This window comes from Lacerta agilis, chromosome 4, assembly GCF_009819535.1.
Source record: "Lacerta agilis isolate rLacAgi1 chromosome 4, rLacAgi1.pri, whole genome shotgun sequence".
In the NCBI taxonomy this organism is placed as follows: domain Eukaryota; kingdom Metazoa; phylum Chordata; class Lepidosauria; order Squamata; family Lacertidae; genus Lacerta; species Lacerta agilis.
In genome coordinates this window covers 24,644,919-24,662,375 of record NC_046315.1, presented here as the reverse complement: position 1 = coordinate 24,662,375, position 17,457 = coordinate 24,644,919, and the positions used below count along the sequence as shown (strand labels likewise).

Genomic DNA, 17,457 nt, shown 5'->3' with positions numbered 1-17,457 from the left:
TTCTGGAATTGCAAACTATTCAGCCTTATGATATCATCAGGTTCACTATGAAGTTCCTGAATGGTTGGGATCACATAGTAAAGAAGTCCTATTTGCTGAAGCAGCAGGACAGTGCAGCTATTATTATCCCAAATACATGCAAAAAAGAGAAAACCTTTTCAGAGGCAGGGATTCTGGGTTAACATTCTTTGCCCTCAGTTCCAAAATTGGTATACATTTGGCATAGTTTTCATGTTTACTTAAAAAAACTAACACAAAGCTGAATTTTGCGTTAATAATAAATATGATGGCATGCGTCAAAGTAATTCTACAATTAACTTAGTTTCGAGTGAAGACTCAGGTACCCATGGCCACTGGATAACTTCACAACCTGTTTACAAATATTGTTCATTTTGGCACATATTTTATAAAAAAATTATTAGTAAGATCACTGTGTATTCCTGACAATTTTTGCCCTTAAGTGAGGGCACTTCTCTGCAGTAACCATTTGACTGTATGGGTAAACTTCCCACACTGGAAGTGGATCCATTAATTAATGTGCAAGATAGAAGTTTTATACGCAAATTGAGCAAATAACCTTAATCACTGTTATTAGACTTAATCGCTATGATTAGACCATGCTAGCAACAGGCCCCAGCTCTGTTCATTTTGATATCTCCCCACCCCCCTATCCCGCTTTTTAAAAAAGACAATAAACTGACCACTGTAATAAAAAGTCAGACAGTGAAGATAGATACCTGAATTATCTGGATGGAAAAGCGGAGGAGAACTGGCTATTGGCCCTTGAGGATGGATGCAGCTTGCTGAAGACCTCTGGCTTGTAATCAAAATCCTGCTTTTTGCAGACGGTAATCTGGAAACTGCTCCCAGTCCTAACTGAGGCTTAAGTATCATTGCAGAGCGATAAAAGCTTGGAGGCACCTCATAGTGAGTGTATGGTGGAGGACAAAATTCTCCTTTCACAGGTCTTTCCCCAACCTGCACAAATATAAATACAAAAAAAGTTACGGCAAGAAAGGTATCTTGAGAAACAAAAGATATGGCGTTTGCAGAACTGCTTATAAGAACTGAGATCGCTGCTTTCCAGCATGATCATTGGTTTGGTATATAGAGGTGGAAAATGCAGCAACCTCTGAATAAAAGTGATAGACTACCTTTCACAACAGAACATCAAATGGTGGCATTCCATTGATTGAAAATTATTTGGTAAGGCTGAATACACAGAAAGGTGCAATCCTATGGTCTTTTGTTTTTGTACTTGGAAAAAAAATTATTTCAGCTTTTACGGTATGTCTGCAAAACACCTTGAGACACATGTAAAAGGTGATTAATATATACAGTACTGTGGTACCTTGGAAGTCGAACACCTTGCAAGACTAACGCTTTGGGTCCTGAATGCTGCAAACCCAGAAAGTGAGTGTTCCGGTTTGCAAACGTTCTTTGCAACCCGAATGTCTGACACGGCTTCTACAGCTTCCGATTGGCTGCAGGAACTTCCTGTAGCCAATGAGAAGCTACGCCTTGGTTTCCAAATGTTTTGGAAGTCGAACGGACTTCTGGAACAGATTCCATTCGACTTCCGAGGTACCACTGTACTCTCTTGGTGTCCCGATCTTCCAGGGGCAGTTGTGGAAACCCAAAAGCTGTCCCAGTTTCTGATTTGACCCCAGAATGCCCTATTTTGCCCGCCAGCACTGCCAAGTGAAGACAAGGGGCAGCAGCAGTGAGGGAGTAACCCATTGCCTCTCCATGGCTGCCACTGCTGGCCTCCTCCTGTGGTTAGCTTGTAGCAGGTGCTGGAGAGTAGGCAAGGAGGAGGAATGGCCGTTGCCAAGGCTCAGTCCTGTGTGATGTGCCAGCTCTGAGGGGCAGGGAGATAGTAAAACCGCCCTGGGTGGAAGAAAGGGGGAGCGGAGAGGGGCACAAGAAGTATTTTATTGTTTAAAAAAGAAATGCTTTGTGAATCCGCGTCTAATCCTGTCCCTTTCTAAAATGTATTTATTGCTGAGCGTTTTTCTTTTGGCAAATTTACCAAAGAATAAAATAAAATCAGGATTAAGGGGCTTTCTCAGAATGGTGGAGGTGTGTGTGCTGTGTCCCATTGCCTTTCTTCTAATAGGAAATGCTCTGCAGGGGGGGGGGGACAAAGATGGGGGGGTCAGTTGGTGCGGGAGTGAGAAATGTCCCTGTTTTCATCTGAGGAATGCTGGAGGGCATGTTAATAACAACAACCAAGTCTCATTAAGTTCAATTGGATATAGAATTTCTGACTAAATCTGCACTCATGTAACACTTACTTAGGACTGAGAGTAAGTCCCATTGAGTGGGGCTTCCTTGTGAACAAACAGGCAAAGCACCTCCCTCGTTCTCTTAGAATGGCAATGGTGCCCACCTCAGGGGTGCTGAAACTGAGTTCTGGTGAGTTCCAGCTTGGAAAAAATGTCCTGATGCAAAGGGAATTGCTACAATCCTACACACATTTGTGTGGGAGGAAGCGCCACAGGCTTATTTCTGAGCAGTTCCGTATGTACAGGATTCCACCGCTCAGCAGGGCATTTTAAACACCTTTGTTCTATATTAGACAGTAAGCTAGGGAAGTCTGCTCTTATATGTGCTTGTTGCCTTTCGTTTTACAGAGAGGAATTGGAAAGCATTTAGCAGGGAAAGTAACTGGACACTAATGTATTGGACACTCAGATGCTTTGATTAATGAGAAATGAATTAAAAGGTGGTATCTAGTAACAATTTAAATATAAATGTATCAATGTAGACAAAAGAATTAATCTTCCTAAATTTATGTATGTTATCCTGAATGAATTTGTGGTGGTGGTGGTGGTTGCGTGAGTGATTAATGGATCTCTCCCTGCGCCTGCCCCTGCCCCAACCAAGCAATGAAAAAATATGCAATTTCCACAATAAGATACTGGCCCTGCAATGCTTTATATGCAGGCCATGATTCACATATGTAATCCTACTATCACAAATTCATTGGAAATGAGCATTTTCCATTGCTGTGCTTATACTTGGAACTATCTTCCCTGTGCTGTGCAGGAAGTGTCATCTGTTATGTGTTTTAGATATATTCTGAAGACATATCTTGTTTGCTGAAGCTTTTGCCAGCTCTTAATGCTGGATTTGATAACGTTTGCAGAGTTTTATTCTGTTTTTAGTGTTATAAGTTTCATACGGGTGATTGTATTGTCATTTGCTGTTTACCATTTAGAAATTGTGCTGCATTCTAAATTTTATTTCTAAATAAATCATTGCTTTCAGTTATGCCTACCTCCAAGTAGTGGGCACAAGTTGTGCTTTTTCTGGGGGTACTCAAGGGTACACAGTACTGGCATCTTCCCCTCCCCATGTTAAAAGTGTGGCAGTTACTGTAACAACTTCATGGTGAGCACTGGGACCCTTTTTACTAAAAAAAAAGAATGGGGGGGGAAGCACTGGGCACAATCTGGCCAAAGTGTGACACATTCACACTTCATTGGTTTCAGTGGGATAATTAAACATGCAGCCTAACGGTGCAATTTTATATATATCCGCTCATAAGCAAGCTCCATTGAGTTCAATGGGACTTACTTCCAGGTAAGTATGTATAGAATTGCAGTCAAAATCTCTCCCACTGACACCAATTGATCTTTTTAAAGTGATTAATACTAAGTACTCAATGTATTTATCAACATGATTTTAGTAGTGGCATCAAATTCATGTAATTAAATTGATCCCCTTCTGTGTAAATACTGCTCCCCCCCAAAAAAAATGTAGGGGTAGGGAATCTTGGGCCCTTGGGGTTTCCCCTAGGATGCAGCCTCTTTCCCCAGGTCGGACCAGCATTGTTTTATACACTCAAGTGTTTTTGTCTGACTGAAATGTGTCACTGAACTCGCTGATCTTTCTTGAAGCAATTGGAAGCGTTTTTGTTTTGACAGACGTTGAATGGCCGCTGCCATAGGAGTTTATTTTGTTTCTTTTTAAAACCTATACTCAGTTGTTCCTGTAGAGTTTGGTGGGGTTTTTTTTTTTACCTTATTTTAGCTGTTTTTAAGGCTACCGGTAAGTCTGCAAATTGCCTGTGGAAGGCAGTTCACAAATTAATAAATAATAATAACATTCACATTCATCACTACACTCACTTTTGCCACCGGCCCCACCAACCAATGGCATGTGGCCACTGGCGGAAGAAAAGGAGTGCGGGGGGAGCACATCGCCCCCGGCAGCGCGATCCAGGTGGGGTGCCATCGCGGCTGCCTCCCCGCCTGCGCTGTGTGCCACGCCCCCAGGACATGCGCCACGCACCTGCAGGCAGTGCATCACGCCCCTGGGACACGCACCAGCCCCGCCCCTGCCTGCTCTCCACCCCCCGGTGCTGGAGCATGAAGCTCCGCCACTGCATGTGGCCCCTGGGAGATTGCCCAGAAGGGAAAGCGGTCCACAGGCTGAAAAATGTCCCCCTGCAGAAAATAACTCTGCCTGCTCAGCAGTTGCTCTATTTCCCCCAAAGGGAAATTGCTCACTAAGGGCACTTCTGGGTGACCAGCTCTTAAGCATCAATCCTGATTTCTTAGCAAGGCGATTAGGCAATATTGGCTATTTAAGGAGCATTCACTTTGATTTGTTGGCAGAGATGCTCGACAAGGTTGCTTTAAAGTACTTTTTGCTGCATTTCCCCCATCATTTTTCTTATTGCAGGAGGTCCCCATTTGGGGGGAGCGGGTTTGTTGTGCAAGAACTCCAAATCAGCTTTCATTGGGCAACTTGAATTTGTCGGTTAAATTAACAAAGGCCACCACTGCAGGGCGGAATCCTGCATAGCTTTGGAACTTGCCCGGGGAAATATAAACTGCACCATATAATCTCCGATATTTCTACTCTATTTCAGTAGATGCTGGCATGTGGCTGCCATATGGGACAGAGAGAAAGAGAGAGAGAGATGACAGCGAACATGCTGGTTCACCTTGTCAACCCAGCTCTGACTTTCCTATAATCCTGGCGAATGGTTACACCTGGAAGCGTCCTGCAGGCAGCTCCTGGAAGACAAGAGCCCCAGCAGGTTTTTGCAAGGTTGCTTTTGAACATGTGCGAAAAGGGCAGGGTAGCAATTTTAAGAAAGCAAACAAGCAAAACAGACAAATGCAGCTGCGATCAGGCATTGCGTAAAAACAACAGTGCTGAGGAATATTCAGGATTAAGAAAGGTACTGAACGGTTCTTCAGTTTGCCAACACACAATTTAAAGCATCGTTGAAGGGGAATCCAGTTAGTGATTTAAGCTACAAACTAGCATCCAGCCGTTATTTTGCACTTTGCTTTTAAGATTTTGATTTTTTTAAAACAAAACAAAACAAAACAGCTTGGAAGGCAGAGCCAGATTTATTTTAGAAATTAATCATAAAAATTGCCAAAAGCTGAATATGCAGAACTACCTAGGCTGCTTGATTAACTTTGCTGCTAATTTACAACACATTCTTGTGTCATGTCACTGCACTTTCAATTATTTATATACATTTACACAATGCAATTTAATGACAGCTATAAATCCTTTGATCCTTGTGGCTACAGTGCTCCAAGAGTAGTATCACGCTTCCATGAATGAAAATCATTTGGTTTTTTTTTTTTCCATCCCTGTAATCTTGGTGTAAAATATGTAGGAAAGCATATGGAACACGGGATCTAGGCTTCACATCTGCATAATCTTTACTTCCTGCTCACATAGTACGCCAATTAATTTCAGCCTTCTGAAAGTTAATTATATGTAAATAAAGTTAGCACTTCTATAAACTATCTGAAATGCTGTTTTTAACCATTGCAATGTATTTCAGCATGTTACTTCCTTACATTTTTATAAAGGTATGCTTTTTCTCCAGAAGTCATTAATGAAACTAGCCTATTTCACTTTGGTAAAACCTCTTCCCATTAAAATAAATAAATAGCACAGCAACTGGACAGCTACAATGAGTCCCAGCTACTTCTCATGTTAATTGGAGACTTCATTATATACACTGTGCTTTAATAGGACATGTCCATTCAGCAATAATAAATGCTTTTTTAAAAGGAAAGAATTCTGCAAATACCTGGTTAATGCATTTTTAACCAACTTGGTTTATCTATGCAAGGTGGGAGGGGTGAGTGCTTTTTATTTTTTTCAGATGGCACAGCAAAAAGGGAATACATATTGTTTAGCAGAAAATAAAAACTGAACATTTATGTGGAGCAAATGCTCTTTTAAAGTCGTATTTGTGAAAGGATTTTTTAAAAAGATTTTAAAAAAATATTCTAAACTTGCCATGTTTGTGGCCCAATGCTATGACTCCTTATGACTACTGCAATGTGTTTTAGATGGGGCTGTCCCTGAAAGACTTCCAAAATGCAGCTGCTAGGTTACTAACTGGGGCCAACAATACAGAGCATATCACAATAATACACCCAATGTCTGACCCTGTGGTTCCTCCTCTACTGAACAGGATCGAATGTTTGTACAGAACTTCTCAGAACTTCCCAACCTCATTTGGGCAAGGCCTACTGCAGGGGTCGGCAAGGTTTACCTTGCCTGGGCCGGTTGACTCCAGCAGAGATCTTTCTGTGGGCCGGATTGCACCCCCGCCTGTGATTTCTGGCATCTGCGTCTTTGCAGATTCGTTTTCCGGCATCTGTGCATGTGCAGATGTGATTTCCCGCGCCACGGAAACGAGTCCCCGCGTCATGCTGCTTTAGCACAGCGCGCAAGCAGGCAGCTCGGTTCAGGGGCGGCTCGGGGGCCAGTTAAACAACCCTGTGGACCACTTGTGGCCCATGGGCCTTAGGTTGCCGCCCCCTGACCTACTGGGAAGAGTTGCTGGGATCACTGGCCCTGTGCTGTTTTGGTTTCTTTGAATTAAGAGTTAACTTTACTGACACCGTGTTGTTCATCACTGACCTACATCTTATTCCAGCTCCTGACAAATGACCCCCATGTGTTTATGCACTTTGTGCTACATTGCAACAACCAGGGGCTACATACAAAAACCATCCTGTGTGCCTTACCTCCTGGATAAATTTTTCACCCATTTGACCAAAATGATGGCTTGGGGATTTAATGCCAGACACCACGAGTCCAGAACTGTAAATCCGAGGCTTCTGCAAGTCAGGTTTAAACTTGTCATAGAGAACGGTGCCTGGTTTAATATCTCCATCGCTCAAAGCCTTCTGCTCTGTGGCCATTGGCATGCTGCAAGGAGGTGCCACATAGGGTAATCCAGCTGGGGCAAATGCGTGGTCAAGGTGGCTTATTGCCTGGGGATTTCTTCTGATGTAAGTGATGATCTTAGGCCTCACATGTTTGGGCTTGGGGATGTCTGGTTTTATCTCAGGCTTGTCTTCTGGCTTCTCTATGCCGTTGCTCTCCCCATCGTCCTTGGCCAGATGGGAGCCCTTAGCATGGATGAGGATGGGTTTGGGGATGCCACTGTTACAGGGAGTCTTGTTAGGCACTTTAGGGGATAGCCTTAGCAACTGTGTGTCGTCAATGGGAGGTAGGACCGCAGAGGATGGCAGCTTGTCAACATGAAGTGTATAGAGATCCTTCAAGCCACTGCTTGATGCTGTGGTGTGATTACTGACATTCACAGCCGCCACAGGGCGCAAAGGCGTCGGGGCACATAAAAAGGTATCCGTTCTTCCTGATATTTTACAGCTCTCCGGTGTGTCGCTTGAAAGATTTCTCTTTATAATGACCGTCTTCTTGGTCAGAACTGAAACACTTGTAGCATCTAAACCACAGCCCTGGATGTCAGAATGATTATCTGACGCATTCTCTGCACTAAACGCGTTTGGTTGATCAGAGGTGATCATCGCAACATCACTATTCCCTTTGACTAGTTTGCTTTCATTACTGTTTAGAAGTTTCCAGTCTGGCAGATTTGTGTTATGCATAAAAGGCATATGCCCACCAGCTGCTTGAATGCAACTTGCATCAGTATCGTGTAGGTTTTTATTTCTTGTAGGTGTCAGCTTGCCACTATGTTTGCTGTCCTCTTCTTTTTCACCTATACACTCACTCACTTGGTTCATCAACCTGCTGTCACTAAGACTACCTCCCTTTCTTAAACCTGGGGAGTTATTACTATTACTTACCAGTCTGTCACTGGCAGAGTCAAAGTCCTCATTTAAATATGGATTCTCTCCTTTGCGACAAGCTTCCTGCAACTGATGTGATTTCTCCTTGTATACTTCAGACCCATAATCCTTTTTATTCTGCCCTGCAACATTATTTTCCTCCATCTGATATCCAAGAAATTCAACTGGTGTACTCCTGTCGATTTTTTGCTGACACATACCCTTAGACTGAGAATACAGAGGGCTTTTCAACTCCGCCTTTCCTCTCTTATCACCCTGGTGGTCTACTTGTGCTTCTGATCTACTCCAAATTTCAGTGGATTTTACAGTTAAATGTAGATCTATGTGAGCAGGGTGTGGTGTGCTTTGTTTGTTGAAATTTGCAAGGTTGTCCGCACCTGGTTGTGTTGCTGCAACATGTGTTTTCTTAGTTTCTGAGGTAGATGGTGGCTTAGAATAACGGACAATGTTTCCCTCGGAGGCGCTATCAGTTGGACAAAACACCACGCCTAAAAAGTGGTCTGTGGATGTTTTCCGAGATCTCTCAGTGTCCCCAATCAAATGGTGAGAGGTGTCAATGGAATCCAAGGATGCGGAAAGCAACCGCTTGCCTGATACGCGACCTACAAATTCTTTCCCAAAAGCTTCTGTTTTAGCCATCAGTTTCCTTGATCTCCCCAAGGAAAGGCGCTTTATCCCTTCTGGCTCAATCGTTCTAGGTGCTCTTTCCTTTGAGACGTGCTGAATGAGATCAGCATCGCTTTTTGAAAGAACCACTGAAAAGGTCTCATTTGTATTAATCCTCAGATTGGACAAACTATGTCCCCGGCTAATAGGGAGTAGTTTTGAAGTGTCCTTCAGCCCATCAGTCCTGTAATCCTTATGCAATTCCCTGCTGTTGGTGGAATGCAGCCTAAACTCTGATAGGCCAGTAGTAGTGCCCTGAAATCTGTTCCTCTCTGAATCTAACTGTGTGTTATTTTCTGTCTCACCTGTATTCCGGCATCTAGTTTCTCCTGACAGATCATTTGTCCTTAACTCCCCTCGAGAGGTTCTAACCTCTGGTGTGATTTGGTTGGCATTCGTGTCTCCAACAGTCACCATACGTTCATTGTTATTCTTCATCTCATTTCTGTTGTCCTGCAATAAATTGTAACATGACTTATTGGGAACCAGCGGGGCACTCATCTTCAGACTTCAAAACGCAAGTTCTCTCACCGCCCAAGTGAGAGGCAACTCTTCTCTAACCGTGTGGGCCACTGAGCATGCTTCTCTTTGGGGGAGTCAAGGTACAAAACTGATCAGTGGGGGGGGGAATCCTTTGCAGACTGCACAAGCCTCTTGTCAATCACATCCTTCAGACGTTTCAGTCATTATAGGGACAGTGTTGATTCAAGAATCCCCCACGAAAAGAGAGATGGGTTTTAAAAAATGCAAGAGACATCCATTAGGGTTCCTCTGAATGACAGTCCATAGAACCTGTAAGAGAGAAAGAGAGAGAAATACTTAGCCAATATCACATAATAGAGATGCAACTCTATGTTCATAATTTTGGATCCAAAACGATACAGACTGGTTTCCCTCCAAACCAGCTTCAAACCGAATTGAGAAAATTAATGACATAACTGTGTTTTAAGTTGGTAATGGGGGGAGGGAGTTATTTTTTTTTGTTCTTGTTGTTCTCATGTTTTGTGGCTTCTTATTGTATTTTTATGTCGCAAATCACATTGAGATCTGCAGATGAAAGGCTGTATACAAATGAATAATATACAGCAATGAGGAGGAGGAGGAGGAGGAGGAGGAGGAGGAGGAGGAGAAGTACCCAGCCTTTGCAAACTGCTTTGAGACTTAATTGTAATGGCAAGTAGTATAAAGATATATTTCAAAAACTTTCCAACTAAATACAATCTTTATATGATCTTTATAGTGATGGGGCATAGCTCAGTGCTAAACCACAAGTCTGGCATACAGGAGGTCCCAGATTCAATTCTGGCTCTCCAGTTTAAATGAAGCCAAGTGAGGTAAGCAAGGCAGAAGCAACAGCAGAAATGCACAAGGCAACACAATAAGAATTGATGGAGGGAAGTGTGTTCTACTCAGACAAGCTATTTCCTTTCATTACTTTCAATGACTTTTCTCATGTACGCTGATTCTGAGGTGCCAACATCAATTCAAGCACATTTAGGGAAAGACTAAAGGAAAAGGATTAGGCAACAGGCCCAGATGATCTGACTCAATGCAAAACAATGATGAATCCTAATTGTTGGCTAATTCTTCTTCACTTATCTCATAGAGTATTTCTGCAGTAACATTTGCTGGCAAAGGAGTGTTTAAAATGAAAACGGATCTCTAATCAGAAATGTGAAGGGTAGCATACTAAATCAACTCTTTTCTTCAGGAAAAAAAACACCTTTTAATGCCTCTTCAAATAGTAGTAAGACCCAGTGCAAATTTGCAGTGTTAAACTAGTAATTTATTACATGTCAAGGTATATTTTTGTCACTAGAGGTTCAGCTGGCCTCCGAAACTGAGGCTGACACAGCAGCCACAACCGTACCTGGATGGGGATACTCTTGCTTTCGCTGAGCACACAAACAAGTAACCTTCCATCTGAATTACTGCAGTACATTATCTGTTAGGCTGCCCTTGAAAATGGTCCAGAAACATCATTTAGTCCAGAACAGAGTAGTAAAATGGTTAATTGGGGCTGCGAGGTATGAACATACCAGGCCAGCCCTTAATAATTTTCACCAGCTACGGTTGAGTCAGGGACAAATCAAGAAAATAAAAAAAATTTACTGTTCTGGCAAGATATGCCAGTCTATAGAATGCTTGTTGCCTGCTGAAGCTCAATACTGATAACTGAATATGGAACTTTGGATCCTGGAGCCTGTCCAGATAGGGGCACAGCTGAGCCACTGGGGTGCAGCTGATGGAAGGCACTCTGCACCACTAAGGTCACCTGAACCTCAAGAGACAGCAAAGGATTCAGAAGGACCCTCAAGCTGTGTGCCCACTCCTCCAGAGGGAGTGTAACCCCTTCAAGAGCAGGCTACCTCCCATCCATCTGGACTTGGGAACTACCCACTGGCAGTGCCTCAAGCTTAGAATCATAGAATCATAGAATTGGAAGAGACCACAAGGGCCATCCAGTCCAACCCCCTGTCAAGCAGGAAACACCATCAAAGCCATCTGTCAGGAATGTTTGGCAGGGGGTTGGACTGGATGGCCCTTGTGGTCTCTTCCAACTCTATGATTCTATGATTCTAGGAGCTGCCAACATTTTGGGGTCACTAGACACATTTGGAATTTTGAGGAAGTGCTATGGACACTATTCACAAAATGGCTATGACGAAGGGTGTGGCATGACACAAAATGGCTGCCATATCTAAGGGGGGGGGGAGAGGATCACGAAAAGGTATGGGCTTGTCCGCTGCCCCCACCCCCAACTCAGCCCTCCCATCAATGGAAAAAGGTGCCTACATCACCCAGCATTGCACTCACTCATTCATGGAGAGAAATTCTTTTTACCTCTCCTTTGTTCAGAATGGAAAGGAGAGACAGTGTTCAGTCCTAGAATCCAGTACAATGTGGACATGTCTGAAAGGGCATGTTTGTTGTAAGAGATGCTGAGCCCATGCAAGCAGGAACTGAACTGAAAAAGAGCCTCTCATGCACTGTGGATTTTTTAGGAGTATACACTGAGAACTTTTTGTTGTTGTTCAGTCGTTCAGTCATGTCCGACTCTTCGTGACCCCATAGACCAGAGCACGTTACAGGCACCAAATCTCAATGCATGTTATAAAAATAACCCAAGCCAATACAAACACCCTCTTTTTCTTTTCTTCTTTCTCTTCCCTTCTTCCTGCTAGGAAGGAAGGGGCAATTGCTTCCATTCATGCAAGCTGTTAATCTGGTGATCAAATCAACATTAGTGCGAACCATGCCAAAAAACAGCAAATGCATCAACATTCATTGGATTCCAAACAAGTTTCGCTTTTGATCAGTAGCAACCCAGAGAAAACTCTACACAATAGGAAAAAACCACAGTCTGTTAAGTGTTTCCCAACATAGCCATTGAACTTCTATATCATTGATATAGAAGTTTCATATCATGCTCTGTATATCAATGAACCAAGTGATTTGTTTCAGTTATGTTTAGTCGACTGTGTTTTTTTCCTTTCATGCGAGCTTCACTCCCTACTCTACTGGGTTGCAACTGAGCAAAACTGAACCTTGATTGGACTTGAGTGAATGTTGGCGCATTGACTGACTTTGAGCACAGCATGCACTAACATTGATTCAATCACCAGATTAACACAACCTGCCTCTGATTGATTTCTCCCAGTTCCTCCATTCCACAGCATGTCAAGTCTTTCCAGAAGTTTTTCCCAAAATCAGAAGAGGCTGCTGTGGTCAAGAAGAGGCAGAGAATTCTCATTATGTGATCACAAGCACTGGGCACTGAATACAAACCAATAACAATGGCGCAAAATGTGATAATTTTGTGCTCAGATCTAGCAACTCAAGTGTGAGCTTATGCCACTGATAACATTTTTTTAAAGGAACGGGGCTTTCGTTACCATAATGTAAGCAAAGGAGGTTGGATATAATATTTTTCTAAGGCAAATAACTAAGAACACATTGCTATAAAGGAAGAAACGCATACTCCGGATGTTACTAGCGGTGGAGGAAGAAACGCATACTCCGGACGTTACTAGTGGTGGAGGGCATTTTATGTGTTCCTGAAATCTTGTAAAGTCTTCTTTCCATGGGTTTTAATTGCTTCCTCTGTAGTACATGTATATCTAATTGTGTTTGAGCTTTCATCTTCTTTTCTTCCCACCTTACTTTGTGGTGCTGTATTCCCAGGACAAGTAATGCAGAAGTCTTTTATCTTAACCCTTGGGAAAATTATAGAGTCTGAACTTGAGGTAATATCAAGTCTATCTCCTGCACTGCATTCTCTTTATTAACCAGAATCTGCCACGCAAGCTTAGCTTTCAAAACAGCAAGAACAAATTTAGCTGGCGTGAAGAGCTCATTAGAAACATATTGCCTTTGCACCACAGAGGCTACTCTGTCCAGAATGTGTCTTGCACCACATTCTTGCACTGACCCTGTGTATGTGCAGCCATTTCTTCTGTGTTATTCACTTATATGTGTCAAGGCACTACTTAAAAATATAGGGTGAAATCCAGTGGTGCCTGTTCTCCAGGAACTGATTTATTTCCCTCCCCCTACAATCCTCCTGCACCCCCAAAATTTGCTTTGGAGGGCTGGAGAATCCTCTGGAGAAGATTTCATGTTGGGAGCTGCCTAGCGACAGAGGGAGCAGAAATCCATTGCATGAGTAGACGTCTGCTTCCACTAAGTTATGCAACTCTGTGCAACTAGATTACACATTGTATGGAGAAAGCAAAGTTTTTCAATCCAAGGCTATCTGATGTCAGAGACTGGGCAGAGGAGGAATGGTGGACATTGGTGGAGACCGCTTCCCCATCCTGACCCTTCCAGGGAAGAGGAAGAGGAAGAGGAAAACAGTATAAATTTACAACAGGGGTATGAGGGAGGTCATAGCTCAGAGGCAGATGAGGGGGGAAGTTGGAAAATCATGGGAGAGCCAGAACAACACCCAACTGACATGATGTCATTAGAAAGCATTCCAGCCCCTCCATCTCCCAGAACCCGGTGAGCCTTAAAAGTAAGAGAGCAAAGAGCTCAAAGACAGAGGGTATGTAGCAGCACCCGTAGAGATGATTATGAGAATGACAAATGAGGAAGTGGGAGAGACGGGGGGTGGAGATTCATTCGGGAAAACACCATTATCCAGGAGGCTGGGTTCTATAGCCTCTCTGTGTAAAGATTGAAATAAAAAAGGGTGGTAAGAAACTTCCTTGTCTTTATTCTTTCCTGGGCAGCCAGCCAGGGGCTGCTGACAGCATCCTGACATCCAATGAAGCTGAATGTTGGAATTTTTTTGACCAACGAAAGGAAGTTCTTCACACAGCAACACATAGTTGAACTATGGAATTCACTCTCGCAATATTCATTGATGATCACCAGGTTCAAAGAATCGTAGAATTGGAAGGGACCATAAGGGTCATCTAGTCCAGCCCCCTGCAATGCAGGAATCTTTTCCCCAGCATGGGGCTTGAACACACAACCCTGAGATTAAGAGTCCTATTCTCTACCGACTGAGCTATCCAGCATCTGACTTCCACGACACCTTTTTGTTGGTGCAAGTTGGGCGGGTTGACAAGTCACATGACTGAGATGAAAGAGGGTTGGAATAGGTATAAGTTATGGGAGTTATGTTCAGTTATGGGAGTTATGTTCATGTATTCCCCAACTAAGTCAGGATGAAGGAGTTACACCAGCATAATCCCATCTGAGTCCCAGTTCAGCTGGTCTACCTATACCAAACTCAGATCTTGGGTTTGGATTACATTGTAAATTATTTACGATAATCAAATATAACATCAGCCACACTCATGCTTTGCATATCCATTCCTTGCCTTGCCTTAGTTCCTTTTACTTGCTCATAGGGCAGCTAGGCATTAAAATAAGTGACAAGAATATCCATCTCATGTGACCTAAATACCCAATTCAAAGATTTAGAACTGGAGAAGGAGAGAAGCAAGTAAGGAGATGGGATTAGTAGCACAGTGTTAAAATTCATCCAGGCCCATTCCAAGTCCATGCAAATAAATGGAGGTTTGCCCATTGGCAGAAATAGGATGTGGAATGCAAACTTTAAAAAATAATATTGTTAGCATGCAATAACTATTTTCAACACTCTCACCAGAGCAAGATACCATAAATTCCTACCAAGCTGCCATCAAATTACTCTCAAGTATTTTGAAATGGCATTAAGTAAATTGTATGTATAGTACAAAAGATTTTACTTTATTGGGTTCCATGATCACTGCAGATGGTGACAGCAGCCACGAAATTAAAAGATGCCTGCTTCTTGGGAGAAAAGCAATGACAAACCTAGAAAGCATCTTAAAAAGCAGAGACATCACCTTGCTGACAAAGGTCCGTATAGTTAAAGCTATGGTTTTCCCAGTAGTGATGTATGGAAGTGAGAGCTGGATCATAAAGAAGGCTGATCGCCAAAGAATTGATGCCTTTGAATTATGGTGCTGGAGGAGACTCTTGAGAGTCCCATGGACTGCAAGAAGATCAAACCTATCCATTCTAAAGGAAATCAGCCCTGAGTGCTCACTGGAAGGGCAGATCCTGAAGCTGAGGCTCCAATACTTTGGCCACCTCATGAGAAGAGAAGACTCCCTGGGAAAGACCCTGATGTTGGGAAAGATGGAGGGCACAAAGAGAAGGGGACGACAGAGGATGAGATGGTTGGACAGTGTTCTTGAAGCTACGAACATGAGTCTGACCAAACTGTGGGAGGCAGTGGAAGACAGGAGTGCCTGGCGTGCTCTGGTCCATGGAGTCATGAAGAGTCGGACACGACTAAAAGACTAAACAACAAGGATATTATGAGGAACCTTAGGAAAATGTATAATTACTCAGGCAAGAACAACGATCATAAAGATTTCGCATTATCGCTTGTTTCAGGGCACTTCACATACTTTATATCAGTGATCTGGATGACAACCAGAGGCACCGAGTTGCCCCCAACATTGAGGGGGCCAGGTGCACATCATGCATGTGTGATGTCATGCACACAACACATGTATGTGACATCATGTGCATCATGCATCATGTGTGTGTGATGGCAAACCCATGTGTCGTCACATCGTTGGGAGGAGGCTGAGCACTCTGAAGGAGCCGAGCACTGTGCCACGCTCAACCTCTTCTGCCCCCTCAACATTGAGGGGACCTGGCCCCCTTCCAACAAATACTGAGGGAGCCAAAGACACCTGTCATTGTGCCTGACGACAACTCTGTAATGGCTAGTACAAATGCACGTGCGCGCACGCACGCACACACACACACACACACACGCGCGCACACACACACACACACACACACACACAGCAGTTAGAGGCACTTCTCCAAGGCTACCTAATGAGTTCAGGTCTTCAGTGAGATGTGAACCGGGGACTTCTCAGTTCACCCTCTTGGCCACAACACTACACCAGCCGTGTGCCAAATTCCTTCTCACTTCTTGCTAGGCCTCCTTTCCACTCATTAATTAATCCCACTCAGAGATGTTGTTGTTAGGCAGTGCTATGCCATTAAGTGAAACAACCGGCACAACAGACTCTAAACTCCTTGCCATATACAAAGCTACCTTTGTTATGTTGTGATGGTAAACATGTCTGCTTGCATGCACCATGGCCTCCAGAGAGACATGTCCTCTACCTAACCTTGTTGGCACCAGAACTTTCTAGACGAGCCAACCACTGCGCTGCCAAAAAGAAAACTATTTTTTTACATAACATGTCTGATCTGTTTAGCTGTTAGAGATTAAGGATGTAATCATTTAACTTACTGTCTCCACTATTCTGACACAGCCTTGTCAATTACAGAGCTTAACATCTTTCGAGCAGGCATTTATGAATCAAGAGGGTCAAAAAAAGCCATTGCTCATCAGCCAGTCTTATCTTTTAGAACCAGAAGCGTTATCTTCATGTCAGAAACCACTGCCCCCCTCCCCCACCAAAAAGGAAACAGAAACCCAACTCTTCCCTTTTCTGCAAATTGAATTCATTATTATATGGTAATTTTTTTTCCAGAACAAAGAAGACAAATGCAAATGAATAGAAGAGTCGGCATGGAATGGCTGTGATCTCAAGAAACATTTCACATATTCCCCAAGCAACAGTTCTGAAAATTCTTTTATTATTCTGTGATGGGACACAAATCAGAGATAATATCTTTGCAGCTCAGCAATGAAATTTGTGAAAAGTACTGTAGGCTGTATTCAACCAAGTTACAGCTGAGCCATTGAAACTGATGGAATAAGTTATTCTTGTCCATTAATTTCAGTGAGTCTACTCTGAGTAAGAGTACCATTGGAGAAAAACCTTCATATTCACAAGGCAACACACTCTTGTTATGTGACCATCAGCAGTTGCAGGGGCTAGAATTATGAATCCACACCTCTATGCACAGCTGCTCATTGGATCAGCGACAAAGACTGCAGGTTAGAGCAGTGCTTCCCAACCAGGGGCCCCAGGATATTTCAAGGGTGCCATGGGTGAAAAGTATGTAAATGGGGGGCCATAACACGAGGCTAGGGGGGGCACAGATGGGCGTTAGAAGAGGGTAAATAATTTTTTGAAAATCCTGATTGGCTATCTGCCTAGCCAATCACAAACAGGTAAGGGGGCAGCCCACTAGGGAGCAGCCTAGCACTTCTTTTTGCCACATGCAAAAAGAGCACTTCTGG

The 17,457-nt window shown here is 43.3% G+C and overlaps 1 protein-coding gene across 1 annotated transcript in view; it reads right to left on the bottom strand.

Moving 5' to 3' along the window:
• Window positions 1-17,457, bottom strand: part of LOC117045079 (microtubule-associated tumor suppressor candidate 2-like) — a 96,951-nt gene that overhangs the window by 11,976 nt on the left and 67,518 nt on the right. Inside the window, exons 2-3 of the mRNA XM_033145861.1 lie at window positions 7,023-9,572; window positions 702-978 (exon numbers count right to left, since the gene is read on the bottom strand). Coding sequence (XP_033001752.1) covers window positions 702-978; window positions 7,023-9,281 — 2,536 coding nt within the window. The 5' untranslated portion in view covers window positions 9,282-9,572. The remainder of the gene's footprint in view (window positions 1-701; window positions 979-7,022; window positions 9,573-17,457) is intronic.